Raw genomic sequence first — 17,022 nt, forward strand, 5'->3', positions numbered from 1 at the left:
GTGGATTCAATCTCCAGCACCACCAAAAATAAATAAATAAATAAATAAATAAATAATAATAATAATAATAATAATAATAATAATAATAATGATTTCTTTCCTGGGAAGTCACTCAGTGGATAGAGTGGTTTCTGAGCATCACAAAGTCCTGAGTATGATCCATAGTAACCTAACTCAAGCGTGGTCCTACATGCCTGTAATCTCAAGACTCAGGACAACCAGAAGCTCAAGGCCTACAGAGAGTTTGAAGCCGGCCTGAGCTACACGTGAGACCCTGTCTTTAAAGTTAGGGGACGAAGGAGGAAGGGAGGGGAGACAAAGGGAAAACAAGCAAGCAGGCAAACAAAACAAAACAGAATTAGTACACAGCAGGAAAAATAACTCCCCGACACATTAGGGCGAAGAAAATGAACTTCATCACGAATTTGGTAGCATTTAATTTTTGAAATTATAAGATTTTATTTCAGGTGTTAAAAAAAAATCCCTTTCTCAAGTTTAGGAATAAGCATACAGAACTTTCCAGAAAAACAAAAACAAAAAAGAAAACTTTCAAGTCCTCAGGACCGTTAAACTTACCCAGATGTATTTTAAGAGACTAACAGTGTCCCTGCCTTTATGTCTTACTGATGCAACTTGAGTTGAGAAGCTGAAGCAGGAGGAACTCAAATCCAAGGTCAGCCTGGGCTACGTACACATCAAGACCCCAAACAAGACAGCAGGTCTTCCGCAGCGAGCGGAACCAGCCTTGCTCTGTGATGTCCCGGAGCCCCAGGCCTCCATTTCCTCAGCTGTAAAATATGACCACATGGCATTGACTGCTGGGACAGCTGTTGGGACATTTAAGGATTGGCACAGGAAAAGGTACTCTAGAATTGTGTGCTGTCCAGAACCTTGGGGGATGTTCTGAAGGTCTAAAGGGCCTTTACTCCTATAGTTGAAGCCACCGCCTTCTCCTGGCTCAGAAGTTCATTTGTTTTTGAGGTCGTAGAGAAATACAAGCAAGTATGTGGCATCACTGTGTTGCTGCTGCACTAGCTGTTGGAAACCTGCTGTATTGAGGTCACAGGCCCTACAAGTAAAACTATGTGTTTGCTGGTAAGACAATAGCTTGCATGTGGAGTCTCAGAGAAGTGATAAGTCTCTAACTTAAGCAATGAAAGGATTCAGTAAGGGGGTAGCATGTTAGCTTATAGAAATCAACTTATTTTAATGTATGTAACAACCATAAAATGATAGTATGATGTGCATTTACGGTAACAAAGAGCGTGGGTAGAACCGGTGAAGCAATGCATTTGAACAACATAACCCTCCTTGCTCACAGGGCAACTTGGCTTCACAGACATTCCAGTTCTCAAATTAATTTACAAGGTGTATTTAATACCAAACAAACAAACAAACAAACAAAACCTCTCAATGTCTGAAAAGGCACCGGGAAATAATGCTCAAAAAGAGCAATGAGGAGGACTGCGCTTGTTAGACGTTAAGACGTGCTTGATAACTAAAACAGGGTGATGTAATCATAATGTAAATATCTGTTTTCCAGTGTTCTTAGGCGACCCCTGTGAATGATGATGAGGAGGACTGCGCTTGTTAGACGTTAAGACGTGCTTGATAACTAAGCTCACAGTGTGGCATCAGCCCTGGGATGGAGGTGGTGGACGCTCACAGCGTGGCGTCAGCACTGGGATGGAGATGCTCACAGTGTGGCGTCAGCCCTGGGATGGAGATGCTCACAGTGTGACGTCAGCCCTGGGATGGAGGTGGTGCTCACAGTGTGGCGTCAGCTCTGGGATGGAGGTGGTCACAGTGTGGCGTCAGCCCTGGGATGGAGGTGGTGGACGCTCACAGTGTGACGTCGGGGTGGACGCTCACAGTGTGGCATCAGCCCTGGGATGGAGGTGGTGGACGCTCACAGTGTGGCATCAGCCCTGGGATGGAGGTGGTGGACGCTCACAGCGTGGCGTCAGCACTGGGATGGAGATGCTCACAGTGTGGCGTCAGCCCTGGGATGGAGATGCTCACAGTGTGCGTCAGCCCTGGGATGGAGGTGCTCACAGTGTGGCGTCAGCACTGGGATGGAGGTGCTCACAGTGTGGCATCAGCACTGGGATGGAGATGCTCACAGCGTGACGTCAGCCCTGGGATGGAAGGAAGTGAATTACAGTTGAGTTAACCCTGACCAGACAGGCTGAGTGGTGACACTGGTGAGGGATAAAGGACAAAGAAAAGGAACTTGTAGGCACACTTTTTTCTTCTGTACCTCAGGCTGGAGAGGAATAGAACGAGTGAACACTGAAGTCTCTCTCCTGTGTTTGTCTTAGCAGGATAGTCAGCCATTTTGCCTGTCTGCCTGCTTGTCGGTCTGTCTGTTGAGAGGGTTTTTCTGTGCAACGTTGGATTTCCCAGAGCTCGCTCTGCAGACCAGACTCGTCTTGAACTCAGAGATCTTCCTGCCTCTGCCTCCCAAGCACTGGGATTAAAGGTGTGCGCCGCCATGTCCAGGCCATCTTTACTTTTAAAGTAGACCTTTTTGTCTTAATCTTAGAAATAGTTTTTGAATAACTGCAAACAATTTACCTAATGTAAAATAGCACTTTTCCACAATTGAATTCCGAAATAATTGTAAAATTAAAAGCTAACTAATCACCTCGAGGGAAAGATTTAAGAGGGGATGACAAAAACCTTCCTGTTGTTGTCATAGTCTCTGTCTCCTTTCCTCGGAACTTTCAATGAGTTGTGTAAATGTGTGTGTTAGTGTGCAGCTGGCAGCCAGCATGTCTTCTATGGCTCTGTGTGTCAGAGCTGGCCTTTTAGTGACCACCAATGGCTCTATTGCCCTGTTCTGCTCACTGTTCCTCTTTTCCAGTGTTTTGCTTTTCTGACTGGCGAATGTGGCTGTTTCAGAGCTCCATGGAGAATGGGCTGGATCCCAGTTTAAATTTTTCCTCACTGGCTGTTTTCACTAGTTCCTCCTGGCCTATCCTCTGAATTTGTATGACTATCAAAACTTTATCTTCTTGGCCATGTGAAAGCCAGGATAGTCTTGGAGGGCACCCCTGGGTACCATGACACCCTCTGTAACCCGAGCACTCAGTATAGGGATTTACGGAACTCAAGAAGTTTTGGACTCTGCACAAACAGGGCTTTTTTTTGGTGTCCCTTTTGTACAACAGTGAGTCCATACAGTCCAAATCTTTTAGTCATAGCTTTGCCAGTCACAAAATAAAATACAGCAGCCGGTAGGTAAAGATTATGCAATCCCTACGCCACCCCAGTTTTTCCCTCTTCAAGGGCATCAAGGAAGAATGCAATGCATCCGTAGTTGCTTTTTCTCTAAGCAGACTGCAGCAACTTCATTTTCAGGAATGAGGCATTGACAAAGTTCATAAATGCTTCCTTGTCGACCATGAGTGGTGCAGCTTGGCCCCCAGAGTTATCTCAGATAGCACAAGTAAATCTGGCGGCCTCCAGTCGTCTCAGATAGTCATTAGCTCCTATTCTGTTGTCTCCCCCACAGAATTTCCCCTTGGCCTCAGCAGCTCAGACTCGCTCTGCTCATTAATAGGCCCTGTTAAGTGCTGCCAAACCTCTAGCAGTTTAGTGCGTATGTTCCCTTAATCGCTTTTCTTTGTTCTGGAGTCTGTGTTTGGTTTCTGAGTCGCTAGTGCTCCTGCAGCCCTATCTCTACCCCCCTTTCCATCGCTGGCTGTATGTAGCATGTGAAAGCCTCCTATCCACATGCTTAAAGGACATTCTAGATTGCTCACCATCCATGGAGCTTCTGTGGTCTGCTCACAGAGTCCTTAAATCATGTCCTCCTTGTCCCTCATTCACCCCAGGAGTCTGGGCATCAGGCGTAGGACCTTCTAGAAAGCAGGAATTCCTGAAAATCAGTGTTAACTCTGCCACAGGACAAAGAGCCCTTCTTGGAATTTTTGTTTGTCCAGCACAAGCAAAGGACATTTTATTCTTGATGAGGTGGAGAGGTGTGTCAGGAAAAGACTGTGGGGTGGGTTCATGTGCATTGGCACAGGTTGGGTTTCCTCTGTGAGGAAGACCCCGCCGTCACACCAGCCAGACCCTCCCAACATAGCCTGCTGTCCCCTTTACACGCAAAGAATCCTTAGCTCCTCCCCTCTAAGCAGCACTGCCCACCTTGGAGATGCAGGACGTTGGGTGTGTGTGTGTTAGTTTTTAAGCAGTTTTCCTCTCCTAGGGGTTCCTTTAGCCTGCAGGAGAGGGTGGGGAACTTCTCGGGGCATAGGCTTGCTTTCCGGCAGGGGGTCTCAACCTTCCTCATGCTGCGACCTTTTAATACAGTTTCCTCATGTTGTGGTAACTCCAACCGTAAGATTATTTTTGTTGCTGTTTCATAACCATAATTTTGTTGTTATGAATCATAATGTAAATATCTGTTTTCCAGTGTTCTTAGGCGACCCCTGTGAATGATGCTTTCACAGTGAAAGGGTCATTCACAGGTTGAGAACCTCTACTTTAAAGGGCTCTGTCTTCTTGCAAGAGTGTTGAAGAACACTTCAGACTGACTTGTCATTTCTTGTTAATACAAAATATGCCCTCTGCCCTGCTCAGCCTCTCTGTTCCCACAGATGATAGATAGGTAGACGATAGATAAATAGATAGATAATAGATAGATAGGAGATAGATAGATAGATAGATAGATAGATAGATAGATAGATAGATAGATTGAAGGAGACTGTTCCACTACACTGACAGAGGAGAAGGCTTGGCTTTGGCTGTTAATACCTGCTACTCTGTACTGTATCTGCTCAGTTCAGGAAGGAAGAAGTGTCCTAATATGGAAATAAAATACAGAGAACATAACCTGGAGGAAATGGAGTAAAGGGAGTGGTTGTATGTAGGAGCATTTTCCTTTTTCTTTCTTCTGAGCCTAATATGGCCAGCCAGGTAGAGGTCTACGTAGGTACACTGTCCCCAAAGAGAAGTTGGTATTCTTTTTGGTGAAACTATTTTAAAAGCAGAACTGAAGCCCAAATGGATCCAGGGTTCTTGGGAATTCTCAAAAGGTGTCGATTTATTTACTACAGTTAAAGCATAATTAGTTCTCAGGGGATGGGGTATCTCTTAAACGCTTTACTGCCGCATACTGGTTTTCTGATTAATCAGAAGCGTGTGTGAGTTCCAACTGAAACTCACTGTAAGTAGAAACAAATGTCAGGACTTGCTGTTGTCACTTGAAGGCAGATATGATGTAAGGGAAACAGCTTGCATCCTGGAGCAATCAAACTGGGTACCAGCCAGGCAGGTTACCCTGCCCCTCTCCACTCTCTTGCCCTTCGGTGCTGTTTTCTTCACCCTCGTACTGGCTCCCACCAGAGGCTCGCCGATCGCCGGGCCCTTCCTGGACACCATGTGTACACACACTCTTCCTCCTCTATCCGAGCTGCTGACCCTGCTCTGCATGTCCGTTCTAACTGACCAGTTTTTCCCACCGTTTGCAGGTTGATGTTTGAGATGCCACAGGAAATGGGCTTAATCGCCATTGCTGTTCGACAGACCCAGGGCAAAGGTCAGTCATCGAAAATCTGTGAGTTTCCTGGCTGTAGAGCTCGTGTGTGATGAACCCTGAGATGTCTTGAGTTAGAGTCTTTCCATTTTAATAGCCCCCACCCCCACCCCCTGAAATGGGGCAGGAGAAAGGAGACGGAGAAGGAAAGATTGGGCCTTAGTAGAAAGCAAGCGTCCTGCCAGTCAGGCAATGTTTGCATCTGGTGGCTGTCACACCTGGTAACCTGTGTGCCCCAGACTCCTGCAGATCGTGATGGAAACAGTCCCCAGACATTTAATCCCCTCAGTAAGGGTCTGTTGGAGTCTGTAAAAGCATCCTACCTTTCTTCTGTTGAGTTAAGCCCATCCTATCAAGGTGTGTAACTGAGCACAGATAGACTCAAGGGGGATGGGTGTCAGGCTTTGAGACTTTGTTGTCTGGGAGTGTCCATATGGGCACGCGGTTTCCTCCAACGGGTCTGTCTTCCAGGAAGGGGCCCGAATGCCTGGCTGAGCCCTGTGGGGTGTGCCCTTTTCACTCTGCTGGTCTGCATTCCCCTGAGGTCACAGCTGGGACAGAGGATTCCGTTCGTGCAGCATCTGATGTCCCTGGCCGTCGTGGAGGCGGTGCGGTCCATCCCGGAGTACGAGGTATGTGTGGCTTCCTCGCCCTTCCCCTTCCTGTGCACCGTCCTCCAGCCTGGCCTTTCCCATTTGCGGCATGCATTTGCATGTTTGACAGTGTCCTTCACAAAGCTTGTGTCACCAGAGGGCACGGGGTACCATTTAGAGTGCATAGTTCCGCTGGGGCCGTAGCCCAGGGGTAGAGTGCTTGGCTGACATGCTTGGCCTTACAGTGTTGCTGTGGGCCATTGCTTCCACACAGAAGACAGCATTCCACAGAAGTCCTCCCCTCCTCTGGCTCTTAGAGTCTTTCTGCCCCGTCTTACTTAATGCTCTCTGAGCCTAGAGAAAGTAGGGAATTTCTCACAGATGTCTGTTTAGGGCTAAACACCTGTGGTCAACTCATTCTCAGTATTTTGGCCAGTTGTGAGTTTCTCTATTGTAGTAACCACTGCCTTCTACAGAACGAAATGTCTCTGGCCAAGGTTGAGAACAGCACAAATCTATGGGTACAAATATGAATAGTTAGGTGGCATCTGACACCATGACCATTTACTGAAACTCCAATGATGGGTTACCTACTGGCGCTTGAGAGCTCCCCAGCCATGGGTTTTTGGTCGGGTTCACAGTATCGGCCATGAACTCCCTCTGAAGGAGCAGGTCTCCAGTCTAGGTTTAAAGGGGTTGGTCACCCCCGTGAAGGTCATGGCATTGTTGCACTGGTGAGCACATCTTGTCTGGCAGGTAGGAATTATGAAATTTGGGGTACAGCCCCGAATATGACCACTGGTGCTGTTTCTCTTCCATCAGCCTACACAATATCTGGCACTAAGAAATCTACCCAGCAGGAGAAAGTTCCCCCTTAGATCAAGACTGACCTCTCTCTGTGCTGCAGCAGCAGTGTGTGAGGTCTTCAGGGTAGGGCCTTACTGTGTAGTCACTGTGGTAACCAAGGGTAAGTGGCAATGACCTCTCTTGTCTGGGGAGCCTCGGGAGCCTCCCCGACGAGTAACTCATAGTGGGGAGGGGTGACCATGTATCTTTCTTATCGTCCCTTCATTTGGGTTAGTTCTCCCCCAATAGTTTTCGCTCCCAACCTCCCCCCCCGCCCCACCCGCCACCATCTCCCTCACTGCTTAAACCTTTCCCCCATAGTATGGCTCTTAATTTCCCTTTCACCTAGTTCTACTGTCCCACAGCTAACATGTAATGTACCCGCACCTCCCAGCCACTTTCTAAGTTCCTGACTTCCACAGGTGCTTCAGATTAAACACGCAAAACTCAAGATCCACAGCTAGGGTCCACACACGAGAAAGGACATTATTTTTCTGGGCCTGTAGGTCCGCCATGTCCGGAGTTAGTTTTGATGTAGCCGGTTTGACCTACACAGAACAGCCACTGGATGGTTGAAACAGCCTCCATGTGTTTGGTTCCCTTCAGTGAGGTGACAGCTTGTCGATTTCCAAATACTAACTCAGTGTCACTGGAATGTGGCCTCCTTCCCAGTGCCAGGCTGCCTGCTTCTGCTCACTGTGGCTTCTGTCCCTGCCCTCCCCCACCCCCACGTCTTCTCTCAGTGTTGTAGTAAGGTCCTTCCTGCTTTCCTGGGAGCTAAAGTTCCTTTCCCAACATTCCTTCCTGTAGGCAAAAGCACAGAGTTCTTGTTTCCTTAAGAGAGTCTTGTGTACCCTGTTCCCTCACCCTTGAGTTCCCAGAAATTTGAAGGCAGGCTTTGTTTTACTTAGGTCTGTGTGGGCCATAGGACTTTACATATAAGGGAGTCCCAGGAGTTGTTGTAATGCGTGATCAAGGTTGGAGTGGCACTCAGTTGGTACAGTGCTTGCCCTGGGTTCTGTCCCCAGCACTGGCATATAAACAGTGTGGTGCTCAGTCCTATAACCCCAGCCCTGGGAGCCAGAGGAGGGAGAATCAGAGCTCCAAACTCATCCTTGGCTACACAAAGAATTTGAGAACAGCCTGGGCTACATGAGCCTCGTTTCAAAGTCATTCACTCAGCAGGTTATGGAGAAAAGAGAAAAACAGTTCATAGCCTCGCTTTTCACCTTGGGGTAGATGTTCTTGTTTGCCTGAAGGAGAAGCCAGGAATTGTATATGTTGTTTCATTCTTGACCAAGGACAAAAAACCCAAAGTCAGGCCAGGCTGGAGCACAGGGCCAGCTCAGAAAGAAGCCACTGCCACATGCAGGGAGAGACTCCTGGCCCCAGCCCTGAACGCTTGAGATGGGAACTTGATCTCATTGCCATCACCATAGGGGAGTACGGGTGGGAGGAGGGTGGGCATGAGAGCACAGGTGAGCACGGGTGGGAGGAGGGTGGGCATGAGAGCACAGGTGAGCACGGGTGGGAGGAGGGTGGGCACAGGAGCATGGGTGGAAGGGTGGGGAGCACGGGAGTACGGGTGGGAGGAGGGTGGGCATGAGAGCACAGGTGAGCACGGGTGGGAGGAGGGTGGGCATGAGAGCACAGGTGAGCACGGGTGGGAGGAGGGTGGGCACAGGAGCATGGGTGGAAGGAGGGTGGGCACAGGAGCACAGGAGGGAGGAGGTTGGGCAGCACTGTGGCCCTTTCTGTTGCTGCTCTGTAGTCGCTTCCTGGATGGGTGTGTCAGGGCTTCTAATCGCAGTGGCCATGAGATCTACTGGGAGAGGAGGGCATTTGGTGGCAAGGGCAGGAGCCGTAGCATCGCACTAAGCACTCAGCACCTGGGCTGGGGTGGGAAAGCCCTGTGCACTGAAGCGGAGAGATGCAGACCAGCACAGGTGTACAGATGGTGCTGGGGGGACTCAGAGCTGCTGACCGTGGGAAGACGAGTCCCACAGACTTGGAGAGCCCACCACCGCCACTGTCGCCGGCTTTATTTTGCCGTGTCTTCTTCCATGATGATTTCCTTCGCCCACCCATGACGGCCAAAGTCTAGGAGTCCCAATCTGGGCCTCTTAATCTAGTCCAGTCTGTGTTTCCAGGGGTTACGTAGAGGTCTGGGGTGGCCTCAATCAAGGAAGTGCCCACCCTTGTCCATCCTACTATGGCCAGGGCACAGGCAGATCCCAGCAGGCCATACCCTTCGCAATGGAGAGGCCGTGGCCACAGGACAAGTCCATTGCTGTAACCACGTCCACTCTTGACAAGGCACTTTCTAGGCAGTGGTTCTCAATCTTCCTCAGGCTGTGACCCTATATTACAGGTCCTCATATTGTGGTGACCCCCAACTGTAAAAACGGTTTTTATTGCTACCTCATAACTGTAGTTTTGCTGCTGTTATAAATCCTAACGTGAAATCTGACGTGCGAAATGGTCTCAGGTGACCCCTTTGAAAGGGTCAGTCGACCACGAAAGGGTCATGACCCACAGATTGAGAACCACTGCTAAGCTGGGGCTCTCTGCTGCCTCATGGCGCCCCACTCCACACCCCACACCTGCCTCTGGGACTCTGGTCGGGTCAAAGCCACCTTGGTCTGTCATGCCGTGGCTTCTAAGGGGCAAAGAATCCTGGGGATAATATTCTCTCCCTCCCCCAATGCCTACCTCCTGATGACAGTTTTGATACCCAGATATTAATGAACTAGATTTATAAGACATCTGCAAACATTGGGTGCTTTGTTCTCACTGTTGTTTTGTTTGGGGGTTTGTTTGTTTATATACTAGAGATTGAGCCCAGGGCATCCTTACTGGGCCACTGCCCTACACTGAGCTCTACACGTTCTCAAGTTTTATTTTGACCGAGTCTCACTAAGTTGCCCAGGCCAGCCTTGAACTCGTTGAGTTTTCTAGGCAGCCCTCGAATTTGCAGTCCTCCTGCCTGAGCCTCGGGGACAGCTGTGCAAAGGAGGTTTTAACAGTGAGAGACCGTGATGGGAATATCTGAGGGTGCTGACTTGGCGGACTGTGATCTGTCAGTATTTTACCTTCAAGCTCCAGCAGGAGTTTGAATTCTGTGTTACCTGAGGCCAGAGAGATGGCGCAGTGATTGAGAGCAATGGCAGCTCTTCCAGGGGACCTGGGCTTGATTCCCAGAAACCACATGGCAGCTCACAACTGTGTGTAACCCTGGTCTTGGGGAGATGTAACACCTTCTTCTGGCCTTCATGGCACAGGCCTGCACACGCTGCACAGACACACATGCAGGCAAAAGACCCATGCACATAACATATTTTTAAAAATACCGTATCACACCCCCACAAAGTGATCAACTTGGAGCAGGAGAGAGGACCAGGTCCCTGTTTCTTTAGTTTCCTGAAGATTCTGTTCTTCTCTCATGCCATTGCCCTGTGGTTTATGGCTTAGTGAACATGCAGGTTTTCTTTTAGGAGATCAACTTGCGAGTGAAATGGCCCAACGATATTTATTACGGTGACCTAATGAAGATTGGTGGCGTTCTGGTTAATTCCACCCTCATGGGAGAGACGTTCTACATCCTTATTGGTGAGTTCTTAAAGCCCTTCCTCCAGCACTTTTTATATTAACAAAACAGCAGAATTTAAATGTCTTGTGCATGCCTCTACCTGAAAGAGTGGATGGGATTATGAGATGATGCCTTTAGTCTTAAGTTATAGAGTATGACGTGGATTCAGAGAGGACCAGATGAGTTGAGACCGCTTCAAGGGCTTAGCAGTTCCTGTCTGGGGCGGTGGAAATGCCAAATTGGTATCACACCTCACAGATGTCTTTCTGTGGGTCTGCGTCTCATGGAATGAGAATGCTGGAAGCGTATTTTACAATGATTATGTTTTATACTAAGCAGTAAGTTAATGCCTGTGGTTGTTAGCTTAATTATCAACTTGACACAGGTGGAGTCAGCTGGAGAGGGTCTGGGTAAGGGGCCGTCCGGGTCTGGCTGGTGGGCATCTTCATGGGGAATTGTCTTGATTATGTTAATTGATGCAGGAATGCCCAGCCCAGGATGGGCAGCACTGTTCTCAGCTTTTTTTTTTTTTTTTTTTTTTTTTTTTTTTTGATGGGGTATTTATTACGGTAGCAGAAATGAAGCTGGGACAATAGCTAAGACAACTTTTGCGGCCGGCCTTGCATTCTTAGCCATGAAAAAAAAAATTGCCTTTTTAACCACAACAAAAACACAAAACCTCAAGCTAGTAAAAGTATGGCAGAGTCCCTGCCCGCTCACCTCAGCACATCCAGGAGGAGGTGGCTTCATGGCACTTTCAGAAGTTCTTGGAACCCCGACCATCCAACCACCAATCCCCCCTAATTCCCAGTAGAGCTCACTTGTCACTCACAAATCAGCAACAGACAGAAACATGTGATCCTGCCTAGGGTGTCAAAGAACACAAGGCTCGAGTTTCCAATTCTGCTACCAACCGGCAGCGTTTTTGTAGGCAAGCTAGTTCATACTTCTAAAGCTCCACACCCCACACTGAAATGAGTAATTGTACCATATGCAGATGCCAAGTGGCACCACTGGTACTGAGGCCAGCGCTGTCAGATGGTACCCGAAGGGAAGAGAGGCAAAACGTGTGACTCGGTTAAGTTCTTAGAGCTTTTGGAGGCTGGAGAGTCAAGAGGGACATGTTTCAGAATGTGCAGCAGAATACCCTAGCTTCTAGAAAGACGTAGTCTAAGTTGAGGGTAATGGATATCACTATTCTCCCTCAGACTTTTAAATTGTGAGTGCTGGGAGAATTTACACCATTGTCTAGAACAGTGGTTCTCACCCTGTGGATCGAGACCCTTTTGAGGGCTGCACGTCGGATATCCTGCATATCAGATATTTATGTTACCATTTATAACAGTAGCAAAATTACAGTTATGAAGTAGCAAGAAAAATAATGTTATGGTTGGGGGTCACCACAGCATGACGAACTGCGTTAAAGGGCTGCAACCGTAGGGAGGCTGAGATCCACTGCTTGTGTCAAGCTGCTTTTTTGTTGCTTGTCTGTTTTTGTCCAGGCTGTGGATTTAATGTGACTAACAGTAACCCTACCATATGCATCAATGACCTCATCGCAGAACACAATAAGCAACACAAGGCAGGCCTGAAGCCCTTACGAGCCGATTACCTCATAGCCAGGGCAGTAACTGTGCTGGAGAAACTCATCGGCACGTTTCAGGACCGAGGGCCCAATGGTGTCCTTCCTCTCTACTACAAATACTGGGTGCACAGGTCAGTACTCGTCGTCTTCTTTCTTTTAAAATTCCTTGAAGTTAGTACTTCACTGTCTTAGCGTGAAGGGCCAAGCATAGGTCTAGGCTGTTGTTTCTTAACTCCGATGGAAAAGTCCCTGGTTCAGCCTAACCAGAGATGAGGGACCAGCACCCCGGAGGACGCTCTGGGGAGGACATGACCCTGAGGACATCTAGTTTAGTGTGAACTACGAGCAGCTATTCAGACACATCTAAGTGGTAGAACCTGCTAGATCCCAAAATGAGATCCCATTCAACCATGGCAGCCTCGCCTGCACTTAGGATCTCCTAAATCTGTGCTCTGGGTTTGAGGCCAGCCCCACATGGTAACAGATGCTCCTGGCATCCCCCCTCAGCTCAGGTGTGTAAGACAAGCCTCTACCCTTCCTAAACGTCAGTGTCCTCAAACTTAAGAGAGGGTGGGACAGCTTCGTGGAGTTACGGGTTCCAAGGATTGAAACCACGTCACCAGGCTCCTGGGGCAAGTGCCTCACCTTGGCCATCCCTATAAAGTGTTTTTTCTTTTCTTTTCCTTTCTTTATTTTAATTAGCACGTGTTGATTTGAAAAAAACGTGGATTTTTGTTATGTCATTTCAGACATGTTTACAGTATAAATCTGGTCTTCTCCTGCCCCCTGGTTTTCCCAAATAGTCCCCTCCTCTTCCTTTATTTTTTTCCACAGTGTATTAAGAGTGCCTGAGGTGAGAAGGGGCACAAATCACCAGCAATAGGATCAGAATTAGTGTGATGTGGTTCACAGAAGGCCCAGCCCACCACTGAGGCTTCTTGAGTAGGTATTAAGACATTTCACAGGGACAGAGAAGGTCAGAGGTCACTATAATAAGCCACAGCCTGTCCCCAGGACCCTAGTCCCTTGTAATGAATAGTCTCTGAGTTCTGTGTCCCGCCTTCCCTGGCCTCCTGTGACTCCAGTGTTGGTGTGCTCCATTTTCAGCGGTCAGCAAGTCCGCCTGGGCAGCCCCGAGGGGCCGCAGGTGTCTATCGTGGGCCTAGACGACGCGGGGTTCCTGCAGGTGCATCACATGGGTGGTGAGGTGGTGACGGTGCACCCTGATGGCAACTCCTTTGACATGCTGAGAAACCTCATCCTGCCCAAGCGACAGTAGCCCTGGCCCACCGCAGCCACAACAGCTCCCGGGAGCTCCCAGCAAGCATGGCGGCCACCTTTGCTAATGTAGAGCTGTGGGCCAGTGTCCTCCAAATCATTTGTTAGCTCTTCAGGTTATCGGGCCCTGCCCCCGCCTCTGCCCCCACCCCACCCCACCCCACCCTGGGTTTGGGTTTTTGTTTTGTCTTTTTATATCTGTGGTTGTATTGGGTGTTTGAAGATGCATCTGGCGAGGGTTGACGGGTGAAGATACTGTTTAGCTTAGGGGTTTAGTTTGCCTTGCACGGTGTCGAAATGCTTTTTCCACATGGGCTTGGCTCTGTGTTTACTAGGAGAATGCAGGGCAGGGAGATGGAAATAGCCATGAGATCGTGCAGATGTTTCCCAAGTAGTGAAGGCTATTAAAACAACGAATGCCCTGAGCTCAGGAGAATACTGAGGTGGTGGTCACTGCTTGTGAGCCTCCAGAGGGTTCTCCCGGAACGTACAATGGTGCCTAGGCATTGGGTTGTTTTCTGCTTTGTTTCTGGGCACTTGTTGTTTTCCTTAATCAAGGTAGGCTCCCTGAAGTCACTCTGCTGTGGTAGTCCTGTAACACTGGACTGAAGAGTGGCCACAGTGATACGATGCCACCAGCCTGCTTGGTTGCCATGGCCTCAGGGGAGGAAGTAAGTTTCTTACTTTGCCCCTATGCAATTGGGCACTCCTTCCCAGGATCATATGAGTCAAGATTTAGACTTTTAAGTCAAAATGTCACCTTCCTTAGTGGCTGGTGCTTAGCCCAGGTCGGGGATAAACAGATCACTCTCCTGCCTACATGAGGGATGACTCTTAGAGCTTTTGAGCCAGTTGTGGGCTCTGTCAGAATGTGGAGCATTCCCACAGGGCTGTCTTCACACAGTGGAGTGTATGGCACGGTATTGTCAGTTGAGATTTTCTGCCCCCTGTTTCCTTATATCATCGTGAAAGGATGAGATATTGACAGTCAAGTCTGTAGAGGTGTGTGTGTGCGTGCGTGTGCATGTGTGTGTGTGTGTGTGTGTGTGCGTGCGTGCTCGTGTATGACTTTAAAAGATGTTCAAAATCTGACGTGCTAAAAGTCTCCATGGAAGAACAAAGGAAAGGAAGCCTTTCTAGGTTTGTTTCCAGATGTGTGGTGCCTTCCCGTGTACTCCCGTCTCTGGGGTTTGTGAATCATGCCCGTTACTGCCCAGCCTTAAAGAACCAATTCCTGTCTGTTCCCTCACTTCCTGCCATTTGCACTGCAGTTAGTGGAAAGGAAACAGAATGGAATGCTTAGCTTTGAACAAGATCCCCTCATCGTAAACCAGTGCCATCTTTATCCAGGTCTTTTATGGTCAGGCCAAACTCCAGGAACCTGAGGTTTTCAGTATAAAAATCCATCTACCTTCAGCATAGCACAGACAACCCCACTTGAAGTAAAGAAAATAATAAAAAAAAAAAAATAACGTGGTAAACTCTACCAACCTTACTTGTGTCTGAGGGCATGTAATTTTAAAAGAACTTAAAAAGTAACTTTTTTGTTTTGCAAATAAGACTTCAAGTAATATATATATATATATATATACATATATATATATATATATTCTAAATTTTGTTCAGGTTTTTTTTTTAATTCATGTGAGTTTAAATAAAACTCTACACCACCCCAAAATTACAAAATGGACTGCCCCTTGAGAGGACGTCTGTAAAATGTCATCAAGGATGAAGATCTCCAGGCTGGTGTTGCGAGCTCCGGTTCCCAGACTTTGTAATCTAAGGCTTGTTGTCTCCCAGGACTGCCATCATTACATTTAAATTTCTTTGGGGGATTATTTAATGAAAAACATGCTGTTTTATTTTAAACTGAAAGTCTATTCTGGGTAGTTGTACTTTGGGAAAAAAAATGTTATCATTTAATTTCCTTTCTGTAAGTTAAAACTAATGAAGTGTGGTCCTGCCAGAGCAGACAGAGAAACATTCTGGACATGGTGGTCAGCCTCTGAGTGGTTATACCATTTAGGGGTGCTCTCGATTGTGCAAACGTGGCACCCACTTGTCTTGAGAGAGACAATGTAGCCTTGAAGCAGATGCTTCCCATCAACCTGGCTTTGTCTCATGTGAAACAAAGACTTCAAATTCCACATCGTAGAGATTCTCTCTTACCTGCTACATGCAAGGGTATTTACAGACTCTGCAGTCTGAGGTCTCAAGAAGCTTCTTTGAGGTCTTCAGAGAGCTTTGCCATCTCCTAACTTTGAGATGTGGCCACCCAACTCAAAATCTGCCCATGCTTTAGACCAGGCTACTCCTGACACAAAGCTGCCTCCTTATCACACCCACACAGCCCACCCCCACTCCCACCCCCACCCCCCCCACCCCCGTGTTGGAAGTTATACACAGCAAAAGCTGGGTTTCACATGCCCCAGCTAAAGCAATGAGGGATCCCTGATTGGGAGAGCTGGAAGTGGCTGACATGTGTCCTGTGGATCCCACTATTCTCGATGAGGTGACCCAATGTGACCCAAGCCTGTCTTGTGAGGGACCACAGACTCTGGAGGTTCCCCTCCACCTAGCACACTGTGTGGTAGTCCCGTGGCCTATCTCACCCAGCAGTTCCAGAACGCAAGAGGGGAACCTGAGGGGCTTTCTTTCCTGACCAGCCAGAAATGGACATCCTCATTCCTGGCTCATCACTATGCATCTTTGAAATAAACAGCAATGTAAATCTTTGCTATCCTACTTTTTAGCTTTTCAGGGAACCGTCTCTGAAAAGAATTACTGTAAACCAATGCCTATAAAGCAAAGTCTACCAAAATAAACTTTTCAGGTTTTTCACCATGACCCACGCTTGCTCTTGTTTCAGCCCAGGCGTCGTTATTAAAAATAGTATCTTTGGGGGCTGGAGAGATGGCTCAACGGTTAAGAGCACTAACTGTTTGTTCTTCCAGAAGTCCTGAGTTCAGTTCCTAGCAACCACATGGTGGCTCACAACCACCCTGAATGAGATCTGGTGCCCTCTGCTGGCATGCAGGCAGAATACTGTATACATAATAAAATCTTTAAAAAAAATAGTATCTTTTGATTACACTATTTTTACTCAGTATTTAAACATGTTTACATGACAAGGACTGTGTGTAAGAATTCAGGAACCTGAGGCTTTGTGAGTTTTTATGTGTTTTTGGCAGGAAGGAAATCTTACTAGCCGAAATAAGAAAAGCTCACAGAGGCCCAAAGGACAAATCTTTCTAACCGAAGGAGAGGGACATTTGAAGTCACCACTCCTCAACTGTTCTTTCAGGATGTCTCTTTTGTGAAGACTGCTCAACTTTCATTAAAGATATTTTCGTCCTGCGATAGCACGAAGTGATAGTATGTCATGCCCATTTGGCATCAGCACACACACATACACACACACACACACACACACACACACACACACACACACACAGACACACACACACACACAGACACACACACACACAGACACAGAAACACACAGACACACAGACACACACACAGACACACACACAGACATATACACACACACACACAGAGACACACAGACACACACACACACAGA

The 17,022-nt window shown here is 47.8% G+C and overlaps 1 protein-coding gene across 6 annotated transcripts in view; it reads left to right on the plus strand.

The window, feature by feature from the left end:
- Positions 1-16,283, plus strand: part of Hlcs (holocarboxylase synthetase) — a 176,963-nt gene extending 160,680 nt beyond the window's left edge. For all 6 annotated transcript variants that reach the window (XM_027415648.2, XM_027415647.2, XM_027415645.2 and 3 more), the window contains 5 exons: positions 5,481-5,548; positions 6,017-6,177; positions 10,479-10,593; positions 12,076-12,289; positions 13,266-16,283. In XM_027415648.2, the coding sequence (XP_027271449.1) occupies positions 5,481-5,548; positions 6,017-6,177; positions 10,479-10,593; positions 12,076-12,289; positions 13,266-13,437 (730 nt within the window). In that variant the 3' untranslated portion in view covers positions 13,438-16,283. The remainder of the gene's footprint in view (positions 1-5,480; positions 5,549-6,016; positions 6,178-10,478; positions 10,594-12,075; positions 12,290-13,265) is intronic.
- Positions 16,284-17,022: the final 739 nt, after the last annotated feature.

Source organism: Cricetulus griseus, chromosome 4, assembly GCF_003668045.3.
Source record: "Cricetulus griseus strain 17A/GY chromosome 4, alternate assembly CriGri-PICRH-1.0, whole genome shotgun sequence".
NCBI classification, from domain to species: domain Eukaryota; kingdom Metazoa; phylum Chordata; class Mammalia; order Rodentia; family Cricetidae; genus Cricetulus; species Cricetulus griseus.